General features: G+C 40.9%; 1 protein-coding gene across 2 annotated transcripts in view; it reads left to right on the top strand.

The window, feature by feature from the left end:
• Positions 1 to 14541, top strand: part of DOCK1 (dedicator of cytokinesis 1) — a 926077-nt gene that overhangs the window by 203397 nt on the left and 708139 nt on the right. For both annotated transcript variants that reach the window (XM_033940914.1, XM_033940915.1), the window contains exons 19-22: positions 8978 to 9075; positions 11137 to 11226; positions 13790 to 13890; positions 14154 to 14288. In XM_033940914.1, coding sequence (XP_033796805.1) covers positions 8978 to 9075; positions 11137 to 11226; positions 13790 to 13890; positions 14154 to 14288 — 424 coding nt within the window. The remainder of the gene's footprint in view (positions 1 to 8977; positions 9076 to 11136; positions 11227 to 13789; positions 13891 to 14153; positions 14289 to 14541) is intronic.

Below are 14541 nucleotides of genomic sequence, written 5' to 3'. Positions count from 1 at the left end.
GGTTTACATTCAGGTACTCAAGCATTTTTCCCTATCTGTCCTATCCCTAGCATCATTTTTGTACCTTTTCTAATTCTGCTATATCTTTTTTGAGATGTGGTGGCTAGAGTTGCACACCGCATTCAAGGTGTGGCCATATCATGGAACGATACAAGGGCATTATAACAGTCTCATCTTTGTTTTACATTCCTTTCCTGATAATTCCTAACATTCTATTTGTTTTCTTAGCTGCTGGCACATACTGAGCTGAGGGGTTTAGTGATGACACAAGGGTCATTTTCCTGAACAATGACTCCTATTGTGGAACCCTGTATCACATAGCTATAGTTTGGGATCCTCTTTCCCACATGCATCACTTTGCACTTGCTCACATTAAACGTATACTGCTGGGCATTCATATGGGTGGAGTCTGGGCAAGTCTCATTGCTCCTAATTTAGGGACCCTTTTAGTAAATCTGCAGCAAAAGTGGCCTTAGCATGCTGCTTACGTATGGCTTTCCAGTGTGCTAAGGCCCCTTATGCCAGAGCCATTTATGCCGACTTTCCCATTTTTGTAATTCATTGCCACGTGCTAATCTTGCTGTTAGCACACAGACATTAAACAAAGTTCTTGTGTGAGCCCTTACTGATAACATTTTATAGGCGGTAAGGGCACGCACACTTAAGGCCATGCTAATCAGGCCTACATTGCTCTCATCCTCTTGGGTTGTACCCTTCTTCACTGAAATCACATGCTAACTTCTCCAATTGCTTTTGTGGTCTTGACAGGTTTTTTTAAATGGTTCTGTTTTCTTATTCTGTGTCAGACTTTATTGAGTCTTTTGCATTGTCATTTATATAAATCTTTGCTTTGATTTTTTTTTTTTTTTCTAATTAGACATCTTAAATTTGCATCAGTTCTTTTTTTTTTTTTTTTTTCAATTACTGTGTATTTATTAGCAATTACATTACATTACATTACATTAGTGATTTCTATTCCGCTTGTGCCTTGCGGTTCTAAGCGGATTACAAGTTAGAGGACTGGACATTGCAAAAGGGAACATACAACCAAAAGGGAATCAAATAGAAACAAGGCAAAACAATCAGGTATCGCAGTAAACATGCCAACAAGAAGACAGAGAACAAGAAACCCTCAGTTGGATGCCTAGCACAATTGACATTTTAGGTAATATGGAAGCCCCAGCCAGACACAACCAATCCACAGTCAACCATTCGCAAGTCACAACAAGCACTCACTAGGCATCCAATCACTCATGGCTGTCTTGGTGGCAAAAAAGCTTCTGTTGCAGCATTGGGTGGCTGACACGTTGGCCTCTTTCCCGCAGTGGCTTGCTCGCTTGGCCGTGATAGGCCACTAAGATATACAGCCTATTCCCAAGTCTGGGCACCTCATGCACAGGTGTTACATATCTCTTTGGCGGAGGGCCTTGCTCTTGTGCCTGGCCCTGCGGACGCTGCTGCAGTTCCTATGCCTCGACTCCTCTAGGGCAGGGATCTCAAAGTTCCTCCTTGAGGGCCACAATCCAGTCGGGTTTTCAGGATTTCCCCAATGAATATGCATTGAAAGCAGTGCATGCACATGATCTCATGCATATTCATGGGGGAAATCCTGAAAACCCAGTTGGATTGCGGCCCTCAAGGAGGGACTTTGAGACCCCTGCTCTAGGGGCTGGGGCCGCTTCATCCTAGGTAGAAATTTGCATCAGTTCTAATTAGCTCTGTTGCCATCTTATGCCCTTTCCCTTTTCTTTCTCTCTCAGTAGAATTTTTTAAAATTTTAAATGTTGGTCCACAACAGGGGTGTGAAAGTCCCTCCTCGAGGGCCGCAATCCAGTCGGGTTTTCAGTATTTCCCCAATGAATATGCATGAGATCTATGAGCATACAATGAAAGAAATGTGTGCAAATCGATCTCATGCATGTTCATTGGGGGAAATCCTGAAAACCCGACTGGATTTGGACTTTCACACCCCTGGTCTACAACATTTGATTGGTAGTATTGGTAATATACTCGTATAGCTAGGTAAATGGAGAGTAGATAAATTTTCCCCCTCTTCTATGAAACTGTGCTAGCAGTTTCTAGCGCGGGGAACTGCGCTGAATGGCCCGCGCTGCTCCTGACACTCATAGGAACTCTATGAGCGTCGGGAGCAGCGCGGCACAGTTTCGAAGAGGGAGGGTTTATGTTTGTGTGATAAATCAGCTATAACCTAATATTTGCTTTTTTGGTTTATTTAATCCCCCCTTTTTACAAAACCGCAAATGCAGTTTTTAGCGCAGGCCAGTGCGTTGAATGCTCTGCACTGCTCCCGACGCTCCTAGGAACCATATGAGTGTTGGGAGCAGTGCAGAGCATTCAGCACGCAGCCTGCGCTAAAAAACACTTTTGCGGTTTTGTAAGAAAAGGGGGGGGGTTAATAGAAATAAAAAAAATAACTTTTTAATTAGACTAGTTTAAGACATTTTTGACTAGCTTTCAAAGACAAGATCACCTTGTTGGGGGTCAGGTGGTATATGTAATAAAACCTTTTAACATTTTTTGCCTAATTATACTTTGCTGTGGTAGAAACATAGAAACATAGAAAGATGACGGCAGATAAGGGCCATAGCCCATCAAGTCTGCCCACACCATCGACCCTCCCTTTTAAGTCTAATTGTAATACTGCCATTCTACTGACCCGCTCTTTCAATTCTATACCCTAGTGATCCTATCCTTTGGCTGACCCTCGTAGGGATCCCACATAGGTATCCCATTTATTCTTGAAGTCTGGGACGCTGCGTGCCTCGATCACCTGCATTGGAAGCTTGTTCCAGTGCTCAATCACTCTCTCCGTGAAGAAGTGTTTCCTGGTGTCTCCACGAAACCTCCCTCCCCTGAGTTTGAGCGGATGACCTCTTGTGGTCGAGGGTCCCTTCAGGAGAAAGATATCATCTTCCACCTCAACCCGTCCCGTGATGTACTGTCAGAATAGATTTGCACTCTATTTACGTATTGTAGAATTTAATCAGGACATGATGCTCTTGTACTGGCTTCATTGCATGGCCTGTTTAATGACCTGCATTTATTTATTTATTCTTTGTAAAGAAGTGATCTTTTGAAACTTGCTGGACAATTCCTCTGTATGTGTTACTCCATGTATTTTGATAATTTACTGTATTTAAAATGGTCTGATAATTAAGCAGGTGATTATAGAACTGGGTGCCTCCATTCAGGCGCTCCTTGTACACATGGTTAGAGCTTTTTCTTCGTCTGAGCGCCCAGATTGTGTGTAGCATACTAGCTTAACCTGTATCGGTGCACCCTACATTTATGGAATGGAGAAGTAGCCTAATGGATAGTATTGTGAGCTGAGATCCTGGTGAACTGGGTTCGATTCTCCTTGTGACCTTGGGCAAGTCACTTAAACCTCTGTTACCCCAGGTCATAAAAAAAAACTTAGATTGCGAGCCCACTAGGGACAGCGAAAGTGCCTGCATATAATATGTACAGCGCTGCATATGTTTAGTAGTGCTACAGAAATTATAAGTAGTAAGAGGAGGATGTGCTTGCAGTTAAGCTAGCCATAGACCTGGTATAACTGTGGACATGTAAATGCGGTGGGGAGATTCCTACCTTACACTATTGTGTAAGTTATGTCTGTAACAGTGAACTCCACCCATGTGCATGTCCCTTGCATTTAAGCAGCTGTACTGCTTTACCTGCGCCTTTACGGAATAGCACCTAGAAACTCTGCTAGCACATGGAGGAGTAGCCTAATGGCTAGCGCAATGGTCTGTGAACTAGGGGAACCGAGTTTGATTCATGCTCCAGCTGCTTGAGACTTTGCACAAGTCACTTAACCTTCTATTGCTCCAGGTGCAAAATAAGTACAGTAAAACCTTGGATTGCAAGTAACTTGGTATGCAAGTGTTTTGCTAGACAAGCAAACATTTTTTTTTTAAATTTTAACTTGATATACAAGCAATATCTTGCAATACGAGCACATACAGTATACACGCGTCACATAACAACTGAGCCGATGGTGCTTCTCTCTCTCTCTCTGATACTGCGGGAGTGTAGTGACTGTTCTAAACAAGCAAGGTCTTGCAATATGAGTACATACAGTATTTTGTACTAAAGTTTTTGGGTTGTGGAGTTTCCATTATTTCTTATGGGGAAATTCGCTTTGATATACGAGTGTTTTGGATTACAAGCATGGTTTTGGAACGAATTACGCTCGCAAACCAAGGTTTTATTGTACCTGTATAAAATATGTAAACTGCTTTGATTAGCCCTTTACCCTTTAAATCCTTTCCCCTCGCCCAAGTAAATTTACAGTAGGCATGCAAGAGCCGAGTAAATGTTCATTCCTGGCATGGGCTGTTACCCAGCCAGTCGTGTGTTTTGCTTGACTGAGGCTGTTTTGGGACATTGTTCTTCCAAGCTTGAGTATACTTTACTTAAAAAGAGCCTATGAATCCTGCCAAGCCTTAAATTATTTCCCTGTTTTATGCTTTGTGTAATCGCAGTGAAAGGTGAAGTATGAACTTGAAATTTTAAATAGGAGGAAAAGTCATTACTCTGTATTTTGCCAAGCTAAGAGCTTATATGTCTTGAATACGTTAAGGCTCAGAAAGGAAGAATCAATACCTTGTCATGTTTTGGACTTTCATCTTTTTGCCCTTGTGCCATTCCTAAAATATCCAAGCAATGGCTCTCTTTTATGGATTTATGGTAGGAGCTGCTATGATGCCTGTCTCAATTATTCTGTCATCCTAAATCAGTGGTCTCAAACTCAAACCCTTTGCAGGGCCACATTTTGGATCTGTAGGTACTTGGAGGGCCTCAGAAAAAAATAGTTAACGTCTTATTAAAGAAATGACAATTTTGCATGAGGTAAAATTCAATATTTATAAATCTTTCCTTTTGGCTAAGTCGTAATAATAATAATATTATAATTATAGCTAAAGAGACATGATCAAGAAACTGTTTTATTTTACTTTTGTGATTATGATAAACATACCAAGGGCCTCAAAATAGAACCTGGCGGGCCGCATGTGGCCCCCGGGCCGCGAGTTTGAGACCACTGTCCTAAATAGTGTTATAGTGCCGTTGTTTCAAGCTGCTATACTGTAGTTAAGGAATATTTTATAAGTCATACTGCATAACAGCTAGATCCACAGTTTTGCTTTGAGCTTTACCCTTTTTTAAAAAAAAATTACTGCGGGGAGTGTGTGCTATAGTGGTTAGAGCCACAGCATCCTGAGGTTATGGGTTCAAATCCCACACTGCTCCTTGTGTGACCCTAAGAAAGTCACTTAATCTCCTCATTGCCCCATGTACATTAGATAGAGTGTTAACCTGCCAGGACAGATAGGGAAAATGCTTGAGTATCTGAATGTATACCACTTAGGTTATAAGTGGTATATAAATGCTAATAAATAAATAAATATAGGCGGAGCTGTTACCCTCCTAATTGAGCTCATAGCAAAGGCCGCCATAACTCAAACTGCTGTGCATTGGCTACCAGCTCTATCAGTATTTGGTGCGGTCGACAGTAGTTCACCCCAAAACAGGGGAACAACAAAACTACAAATAAAATACCAGAAAACAAGAATGGAATTGTCCAAAAAAGAATGATGTGCACTAAAAAAATGTCCACAAACTCTAAAAACTGGCGCGTGGAGCAATTCAACCTGACAAAACTCATAGCGTCAGTTAGCTTTAATCGCAGCTTCAATGATTGACGTGAGACGCTATGAGTTTTGTCAGGTTCAATTGCTCCACGCGCCAGTTTTTAGATCTCATTTGAAAATTGGCACTTTCCAAGTGTTTTGACATCAAGTTTATTTCTTGTTCTGTGATTCTTAAGACTCCTGAGGCAGGCCTGTTGGCTGAAACATGTACGTGTCGAGTCATTGAATCATTGATTGTACCATGATGATATTGGAAGAATAAAGATCTCTACACCTTCAGATGAGTTTGTGGACATTTTTTTAGTGCACATCATTCTTTTTTGGACAATTCCATTCTTGTTTTCCGACAGTAGTTCACACCATACTGCTACTACTTATCACTTCTATAGCGTTGCTAGACATACGCGGTGCTGTACATTAAACCATTCAAGAGACGGCTCCTTCTCAGTGGAGCTTATAAAGAAGAGGTGGTGGAGACAGAGACTGTGTCTGAATTCAAGAGGGCCTGGGATAGGCACGTGAGAGAGAAAAAGAGATAATGGTTACTGCGGATGGGCAGCTCTATGACCTCACAATGCAAGTGTAAAGAGCCTTAGCCTATAGGGAGAGGAGGAGATAGTGGATGCTCTGGATGGGCCATTTGGACTTTATCTGCCATCATGTTTCTATATGTTTCTAAACAAACAGGACTAGTGGAGGGTTAGAAAGTTGTACAGGCATGCTTACTTTACAATGAGTGGGGGGTTAGGAGTTAAAACGCAGCCTCAAAAAGGTGGGCTTTTAGTCTGGATTTGAATACTGCCAGGGATAGAGCATGACATATTGACTTGGGCAGCCTGTTCCAGGCCTATGGGGGGCGACAAGGGAGAAGGAACGTAGTCTGGAGTAGGCAGTAGAAGAGAAGGGTACAGATAACAGAAACTTGCCCAATGAACGGAGTTTCCGGGGAATGGTATAAGAGAGGAGAGATCTAGAAGATTTGCAGAGTGATTGCACTTGTAAGTCAGTAGGAGGAGTTTGAACTGTGCGGAAATGGGTAGGGAGCCAATGAAGTAGCTTGAGGAGAAAGGGTGATGTGGGCCTGGCGACTCTGGCAGAATATAAGTCATGCGATAGAATTTTGATTGGATTGAAAGGGTGAGAGATGGTTACATAGAAACATGATAGCAGATAAAGGCCAAATGGCCTATATAGTTTGCCAATCCGCAGTAACCATTGTCTCTTTCTCTCTCTGAGAGATCCCACGTGCCTATCCCAGGCCCTCTTGAATTCAAACACAATCTCTGTCTCCACCACCTCTTCCGGGAGACTGTTCCACGCATCTACCACCCTTTCTGTTACGTGGAAGATCTGTGAAAAGTGAGAGGTGATAAAGGTGTGGATAAGGGTTTTGATAGTGTGCTCAGAGAGGAAGGGTTGAATTTTGGAGATGTAGAGGAAGAAATGACAGGTTTTGGCAGGCCGTTGGATTTGTGCAATGAAAGAGAGAGAAGAGTCAAAAGATGACTCAAGTTATGAGCTGGCGAGACAGGAAGGATGAGAGTGTTACCCACTGAGACATATTGGGGAAGGGGGGGGGAATTAGATTTAGGGGTAAGAATAAGTAGCTCAGTCTTGGTTATGTTCAGTTTTAAGTTGCGGCGGGACATTTAAGCAGCAATGTTGGACAGACATGCTGAGACTTGGGCCTGGATTCCTGTAGAGATTTCTGGTGTAGAGAGGTAGATCTGGGAATCATCAACATAGAGGTGATATTGAAAACCATGAGAGGAGATCAGAGCACCAAGGGAATGATTATAGATGGAGAAAAGAAGAAGTTCCAATACAGAATCCTGGGATACCCCCGACTGATAGTGGGATAGCAGTGGAGGAGGATCCACCACTGCATACACTAAAGGCACGATGAGAGAGAGAAGGAAACCAGGAAAGAACAGAGCCTTGAAATCCAAGTGAGAACAAGGTATCAAGGAGAAGGTGGTGGTCTACAGTGTCAAAGGCAAGCGGATAGATCGAGAAGGATGAGGATAGAATAGAAGCCTTTGGATCTGGCCAGGAGGAGGTCATTGGAGACTTTAGCGAGGGCAGTTTCCATAGAGTGCTGGGGGCAAAAGCCTGATTGGAGAGGGTCGGGAATAGCTAGGGATGACAGAAAGTCAAGGCAAGAGTGGTGAACAGCACCTTCACGTAGCTTAGAGAGAAGGGAGATGGAGTGATAGTTGGGAAGAGCAGGTAGGGCCCATTGAAGGTTTTTTTGAGGTGTAACTACAGCATGTTTGAAGACATCAGGGACAGTTGAAGTGAAGAGTGATAGATTGAGGATGTGATATATGGAAGGGATGACATTAGGAGAGAGAGTGATGAGTAGAAGTGTGGGAATCAGATCAGAAGACCATGGTAACATGATGTAAAATATCATAGATTATTTTTTTTTTTTAGGGGCGGGTTGTAGATCTATGATGTGAGAACAAACAAAAATGTAAAAAAGATCAGAGCTATTGAGAGATTTTCTGATTTAAGGAGCCTATTGTTTAAATTACAACAGTGTCTCTATAAGGGTTATCACACTGAGAATATTATTTGATGGACCTTCATCCATATGATAATGAAAACAATAATCTGTATTCTCTTTGGGTGTGGATATGCATAGATACATGCAATTGCATAGTTATTTCCACATTTAAAAGGGTTTTCAACATTCATTATTATTGATTATTTTGCTGGTTTTTAGTGTTGTAAACATGATTTGAGAGCTACAGGTTTCTTTTATTTTAAGTATCATGGTATTAAGAGTAAAGGGCCAGTGGGAATAAAGTCTGAGGACAAAAGGATGCTTAAAAATTGAAGTCTGATCCTGTTGACATTGATCATACAGTGGGAGGCTGATAATAATAGAATCTCAGGCTATAATGCTTAGGTAGAGTTGGTTTTGGGTTTTTTTTTTTTAATATTCCGCGATCTATTTTAGTACATTTATCATAGTTAAAAATAAAGTTATTTTTATTTCTGCTTTGGTGTCATGTGGCACAGAACATCATATACTTTGGCTTTTTCTTTTAGCATCGTTGCCTGATCTACAAACTTTGTTTCTCTTTGCATGAAACCAAATGTAAAAGTGAGAAAAAAAGGCATGCAAATATTTATTATTGTTAACTATTATGGCTTATTAAAGATAAATGAGGACTGCTACACCTGTGTAAAACTTTTGCATTTGCATGGATGTATTATGTACCTACTGTATGCGTCAAACCATTATTACTGTTGCTCGGTATTTTGAATTGGTGCATTTTCTTCTGCCTTTCTAGTGGATCTCTTGGGGCTCTTAAAATGGCGATCAAATACAAACTTGCTACAGCAGAATTTGAGGCAGCTAATGAAAGTCGATGGTGGAGAAGTGGTGAAGGTAAAATCTGTGATAAACATGCACAAACCAAGTGTTGTCCTGACTCTCTCTTTCCTGCTCTTCTTAGACTTCTTGATAAATGGGAGCTGGCCTAGACTGAGGGTGTGGTGCCATAAGCTTTTATCCATGTCTACCTGGGATTTTCAGTGGGGTGTTTTTTAAAATAACTCCTTCCCCTTCTAACTCCTAGTCCTGACTGTGCAGCAACAGGGCGACCCATACCATACCACATCCTGAAGCTTCTTCCTCTAGAATGGAGTAGCGAGGCATGGATCCTAGCCTGTAGATTGTAAAATGGTTGGGACTCTCCTGGGGCTGTAAATTCTGTTGGTGCAGTATCTCCGACCCTGACTAGCAAAGAAATGCAGAGGCTTGGGAATACATTCCAGGCCTTCTGTATGATTAAGTGAAACATGGTGACTGATCCACCAGCTTGACCACAAAATGAAATTCTAATGAAATTTATATTGTCTCTAGCATGAAACTACAAAGACCATGTACACATGAGGTTCAAAATATTGGACTGTCTTGATTATTTCACTCTGTACTAAGGGTAATTTTCAAAGCAGTTTATTTATGTAAATTGGCCTGGCTAAAAGTTGTCCCCATCTGTCTGGCTTAAAAAGAGGCATTGCTGGGGTTGTATATGAGTCAGGGGAGGAATACACTGCATGTACATTTAAGTGTGTGTACTATTTAATCTCTAGCAGTGGAAGTACACATGCCCTGTGCATTTTTATGCTTGCTGATTTTGAAAGAGAAACCATCCAAGTAGTTTTTTATAATTTTTTTTTTTGGGGGAAATTAGCTATACAGTACATACTTTGGAGGCTTTTGATAATTGTCCCTATTAACAGCTTTGTAAATGAACATAAGAATAGCCTTACTGGGTCATACCAATGGTCCATCTAGCCCAGTATTCATGCCACTGATCCAGGGAAAGAAGTGGCTTCTCTCATGTCTGGCTCAACAGCAGACTAGGGACTTTTCCTCCAGGAACTTGTCCCAAATTTATTTTTTTTTTTTTATAACCACACGGTAAACAAGGAAGAAAGATAGAAGTTAAGCCACAATTGTGTTGGACAGTAAGAGGAGTCCTGCTTGCCTTGAAGAAGTGGCATAAGTGCTTTGAAACGTTGGCTGGCACTGTTGGACTCAAACACTGATAAGGGAAGTAGTGGCAACAATTCAATTTGAATATAGACAAGAGACCTGTTTTTTTGTTCACCAAATGATTCACTTAACAATTGGCATTTTTCACATGCATGAAAGTTTTTTTTCTGCCGATGTGGGAGGTGGAGGTCGAGCATATATAGGCTCACTGTTAACCTGAGGCTTTTTCTTTAATTTGGAGTGAATTGTTCAGGAATCTGGTGGGGAGGTTTTCTTTCAATAAGTATGGTATGTTGTTACGTTGCAGAACAGACTTGTATTGTCAGGGATTCTTCCCCATTTCCCTCCTTCCAGTTATGCCTTTAATTCCAGTGCTACTTTACTTTTGTACGAACTGAGGGGGAAGGAGGCAGAGTTGAAAAGATGACTGACAGTTTTCTGCAAGAAATTTGTGGGTTTAGATGCAAAAAACCCTATAGTTTAGGATCACTAGACACATCTTCAAGAAAAAAAGATTATCGTAAGAACCTAGGGGCTCCTTTTACTAAGCTGCGCTAGCGGTTTTAGTGTGCGCTAGACGCTAATGCCTCCATTGTGCCGGTGTTAGTTTTTGGCGCTTAGCGCGGTGTTAGCACGTGCGGCAGTGTAGCACACGCTAAAAACGCTACGCAGCTTAGTAAAAGGAGCCCCTAATCTTTCTTTTGACTTTTCTCATATTTACATTTTATCATTAGTTATGGTGTTTTGGAGGTATAGAAGTCCAGTTATCCCATTAACCACCTTAAATGCTATATTAAACTGAAGACAAACATGGATTTTAAAATACTGTAATTGTGTCTCACTGGATTTTATAATGTAGATTGTAGACAATAGTTTTAGCAATTTCTAATTTATTTATTTATTTTTTTACTTTACTTATTTTGAAATGCTATAAATGGTTTCCCTCAGTTCTTGCAGGATACACTGGATGCACTTTTTAATATCATGATGGAAAATTCGGAAAGTGAAACATTTGACACTCTGGTATTTGATGCTTTGGTAAGCATTCAGATTTTGTTGTGGCGGTGGTTGATTTTAAATTAAAGTATTAAAACCTTTCTGTTTAGTACTGATTTAATTCTTCATCAGCTGCATTCTAGATTAACCTGACCTATTAATCATGATGATCCTGATTAATCTAGTCGTATCTTAAACTACAGAAATTAACTTTCTGCTAAAACAATAGGCCTTATTTGTATTCATCTGAAAATGTTTAAAGATGTGGAAAAAAAATCTGTCTGCATGATATGTATAGTTGTTGTTTTTTTGTATGTTCTGCAAAATTAGTCATTTTTCTTAAATGGGAAAATTTCACCTTATTTTCTACCCATAAAGAAATTTTCCCAGTTGTGCATTATTTTCGTGTTTAAACATAGAAGAATATATTTGTTTTGATTTTTGTCTGTTCACAGAAGTTTCTATGATGATGGATATGGACATTCCTTATTTAATTTTTCTGCAAAGGCAGAGTGAGGTTTTTTATCATTTTTCACGGTGAATAGTTTTTCTACTGCTACTAAGAACATAAGAATTGCCATTGCTGGGTCAGACCACTGGTCCATCGTGCCCTGCAGTCCGCTCCCATGGCGGCCCTTAGGTCAAAGACCAGTGCCCTGAGTCTAGCCTCACCTGCATACGTTCTGGTTTATTACTATTTATTATTTCTAAAGCACTACCAGATGCACACCACAGTGTATTTTAAACACGCAAGAGGCGACCCCCCTCCTCGAAAGAGCTTTCAATCTAATTATGATAGACATAGAGGACAAAGGTGAATTTATATATGATAGTTACCCCCCTCTTCCCTTTTACTGAGCGTCAGAGCATTTAGCGCTCCGGGCCGTGGGAGAAACCTCTATCGTGTCTTAGTAAAAGAGGACCTTTAGGTAGGAACTTTCTCTACTTTTTTTTTTTTTTTTTAGGCTAAGATGTAGCATGTTAGAAAGGTTCTAAGAGCCCACTTAAAAAGCATATGGATAAACTCCTTCTGATTATGACTGGAGTCGCTCTGCAAAGGATAATAAGAAATTGGAAACAATGGGATAGTTTAAATTTACCATTCTGGTGGGAGACCCTATGTATGTACTGTAAATTTGAAAAAATATTAGCAGAGCAAAAGGGCGAAACCTGAAAATTCAAAGAAATCTGGGGTCCATTAGATGCTTTTGTAAAACATCTTTAAAATTGAAGGAATCGAGTTTACTCAATGCTACCAGATTTGGGATTTTTCAATTCTTATCCATTTCCAGTTAAAGGGAAAGAGGGAGGATTTCTTCTTGTTTAAGTTTGTACATACGTAATAATAATAATAATAATAATAACAGTTTATATGCCGCAGGACCGTGAAGTTCTATCCGGTTTACAATGATTAAAAAGTTACAGATTGAGTAGTACTAACAGAGTTAAGATTTAGCGGTCAGTTATTGTAGGGAAAGATTGTTCAGTGTAGCTGCCTAAGTACTTTAGGAACAAATGTGTTTTTAGGTGTTTCCTAAATTCCCCATAAGTATTCGCGAGCATGAGTAATTGTTTCAGATCTTTACCCCATAATGCTGCCTGATAATCAAAAACCATCTACGTTCCCTTTTGGCCTAGGCCCTAAACGCTGAAAGTAGAAGCAGGGAAAATGTCCATTCTCAAAAAAACGTCCTAAAGAAGGTTTTTTTTAAAAAAAAATAATGGCCTGCCTCTACGTTCAGCTGTTTAAACGCCCAGACCACCACTATGTCTACACTTACAACATATCAACAACAAAAAAAAGCCTAAGTCCCAAACGCCCAACACAAGAGCTTTTAGGCGAAGGAGGAGTCAGTCCTTCGCCTAAAAGCTGGATTCTGTAACCGGTGTCTGTCAAAAAAAAAAACACCGGTTACAGAATCCACCCCCCCCAGCAACGATGGCGACAGGAGAGATGGCTCATCTCCCCTATCGTGATAACGATCCCGAAGTGCCGTCAACCGCGGCACTTTGGATCGCTATCGTGGCAGGAGAGATAGCCAATCACTCCTGCTGTGATCCACTTCCACCCCCCCTCCCTGCAAAGATTGGGCAGGAGGGAGCTCAACCCCTCCTGCCCCGACGCAGCCCCTCGATCGGCTTGGGCAGGAAGGAGCCCAAGCCCTCCTGCCCCGGAGACCCCCCAACTCGAATGGGGCAGGAGGGAGCCCAAGCTCTCCTGCCCCGGAGACCCCCCCTACCACCCACCCCACTAAGATACGTGTAGGAGGGATCCCAGGCCCTCCTGCCCCGACGCAGCCCCCCCCACGACTGCCCCCTGAACCTCCGATTGGCCCGTCGAACACTCCCACCCGCCAAACCCGCGACATCACACCTGAAACCCCCCCTTACCTTAAAAAAAGTTGGCCGGAAGGACGAGTCCCAAGCTTGTTTGTCCTGCAAGCTCACCATCCTCAGGATGGCGGGCCTTAGGGCCTGATTGGCCCAGGCGCCTCAAGGCTTTATACATTTTTGAGTGGTACTTCAGAACCATGATTAGCATTTTGCAATAATACTAATTTTACTAAATTTATGTATTTAATCTTTCTTTTTTCTTATTTCACAGGTATTTATCATTGGACTAATTGCGGATAGAAAATTTCAGCATTTTAATCCGGTGTTGGAGACCTACATAAAGAAACATTTTAGCGCTACCTTAGCCTACACGTATGTCCATTTGTATATGATAAAAAGTAGGGCTACCGAAAATCACGTTGACTTGGCCCCAAATAGTGCCCTGAATACATTATTTGTATTTGACCGAATAGTGATTTAAATTCAAATACAAATAATCCAGGGCTCTACTATGCTAAATATTACTGAAATAAATACTGAAATAAATACTTTTCCTTTAGTAAAATCATCTTGTCTTGGATCTTGTAAGTTTGCTTTACACTATAACTTGCATTTTTTTTTTTTTTTTTTATTAGGAAGCTGACTAAAGTTTTAAGAAATTATGTTGACAGTTCAGAGAAGCCTGGTGTCACTGATCAAATATTTAAGGCAATGAAAGCACTGGAATATATCTTCAAGTTTATTGTGCGATCCAGAATACTTTTCAATCAGTAAGTGTAATAAAAAGCAACTTTTTATAATTTTGCAATGAATTAATCATTTGGGGTAGTTATTGCATTATTTGCAACTTAGGCGGGAACTTTTAACCCATGCACATTTGCAGCCAATTTTTAAAGAGAAACCATCTGTGTCATTCCTTGGAAAACGGAAAGCTGCAGAGTTCATGCTATCAAAGCAGTTACAAATATTGGCAATTCACATAAATAGCAACAAAAGGGGTTAAAATAAGAACATAAGAAGTTG

Source organism: Geotrypetes seraphini, chromosome 4 (genome assembly GCF_902459505.1).
Source record: "Geotrypetes seraphini chromosome 4, aGeoSer1.1, whole genome shotgun sequence".
Taxonomy (NCBI): Eukaryota; Metazoa; Chordata; class Amphibia; order Gymnophiona; family Dermophiidae; genus Geotrypetes; species Geotrypetes seraphini.
The sequence above is the reverse complement of the archived record's forward strand: the minus strand, read 5'-3'. Positions and strand labels throughout refer to the sequence as shown.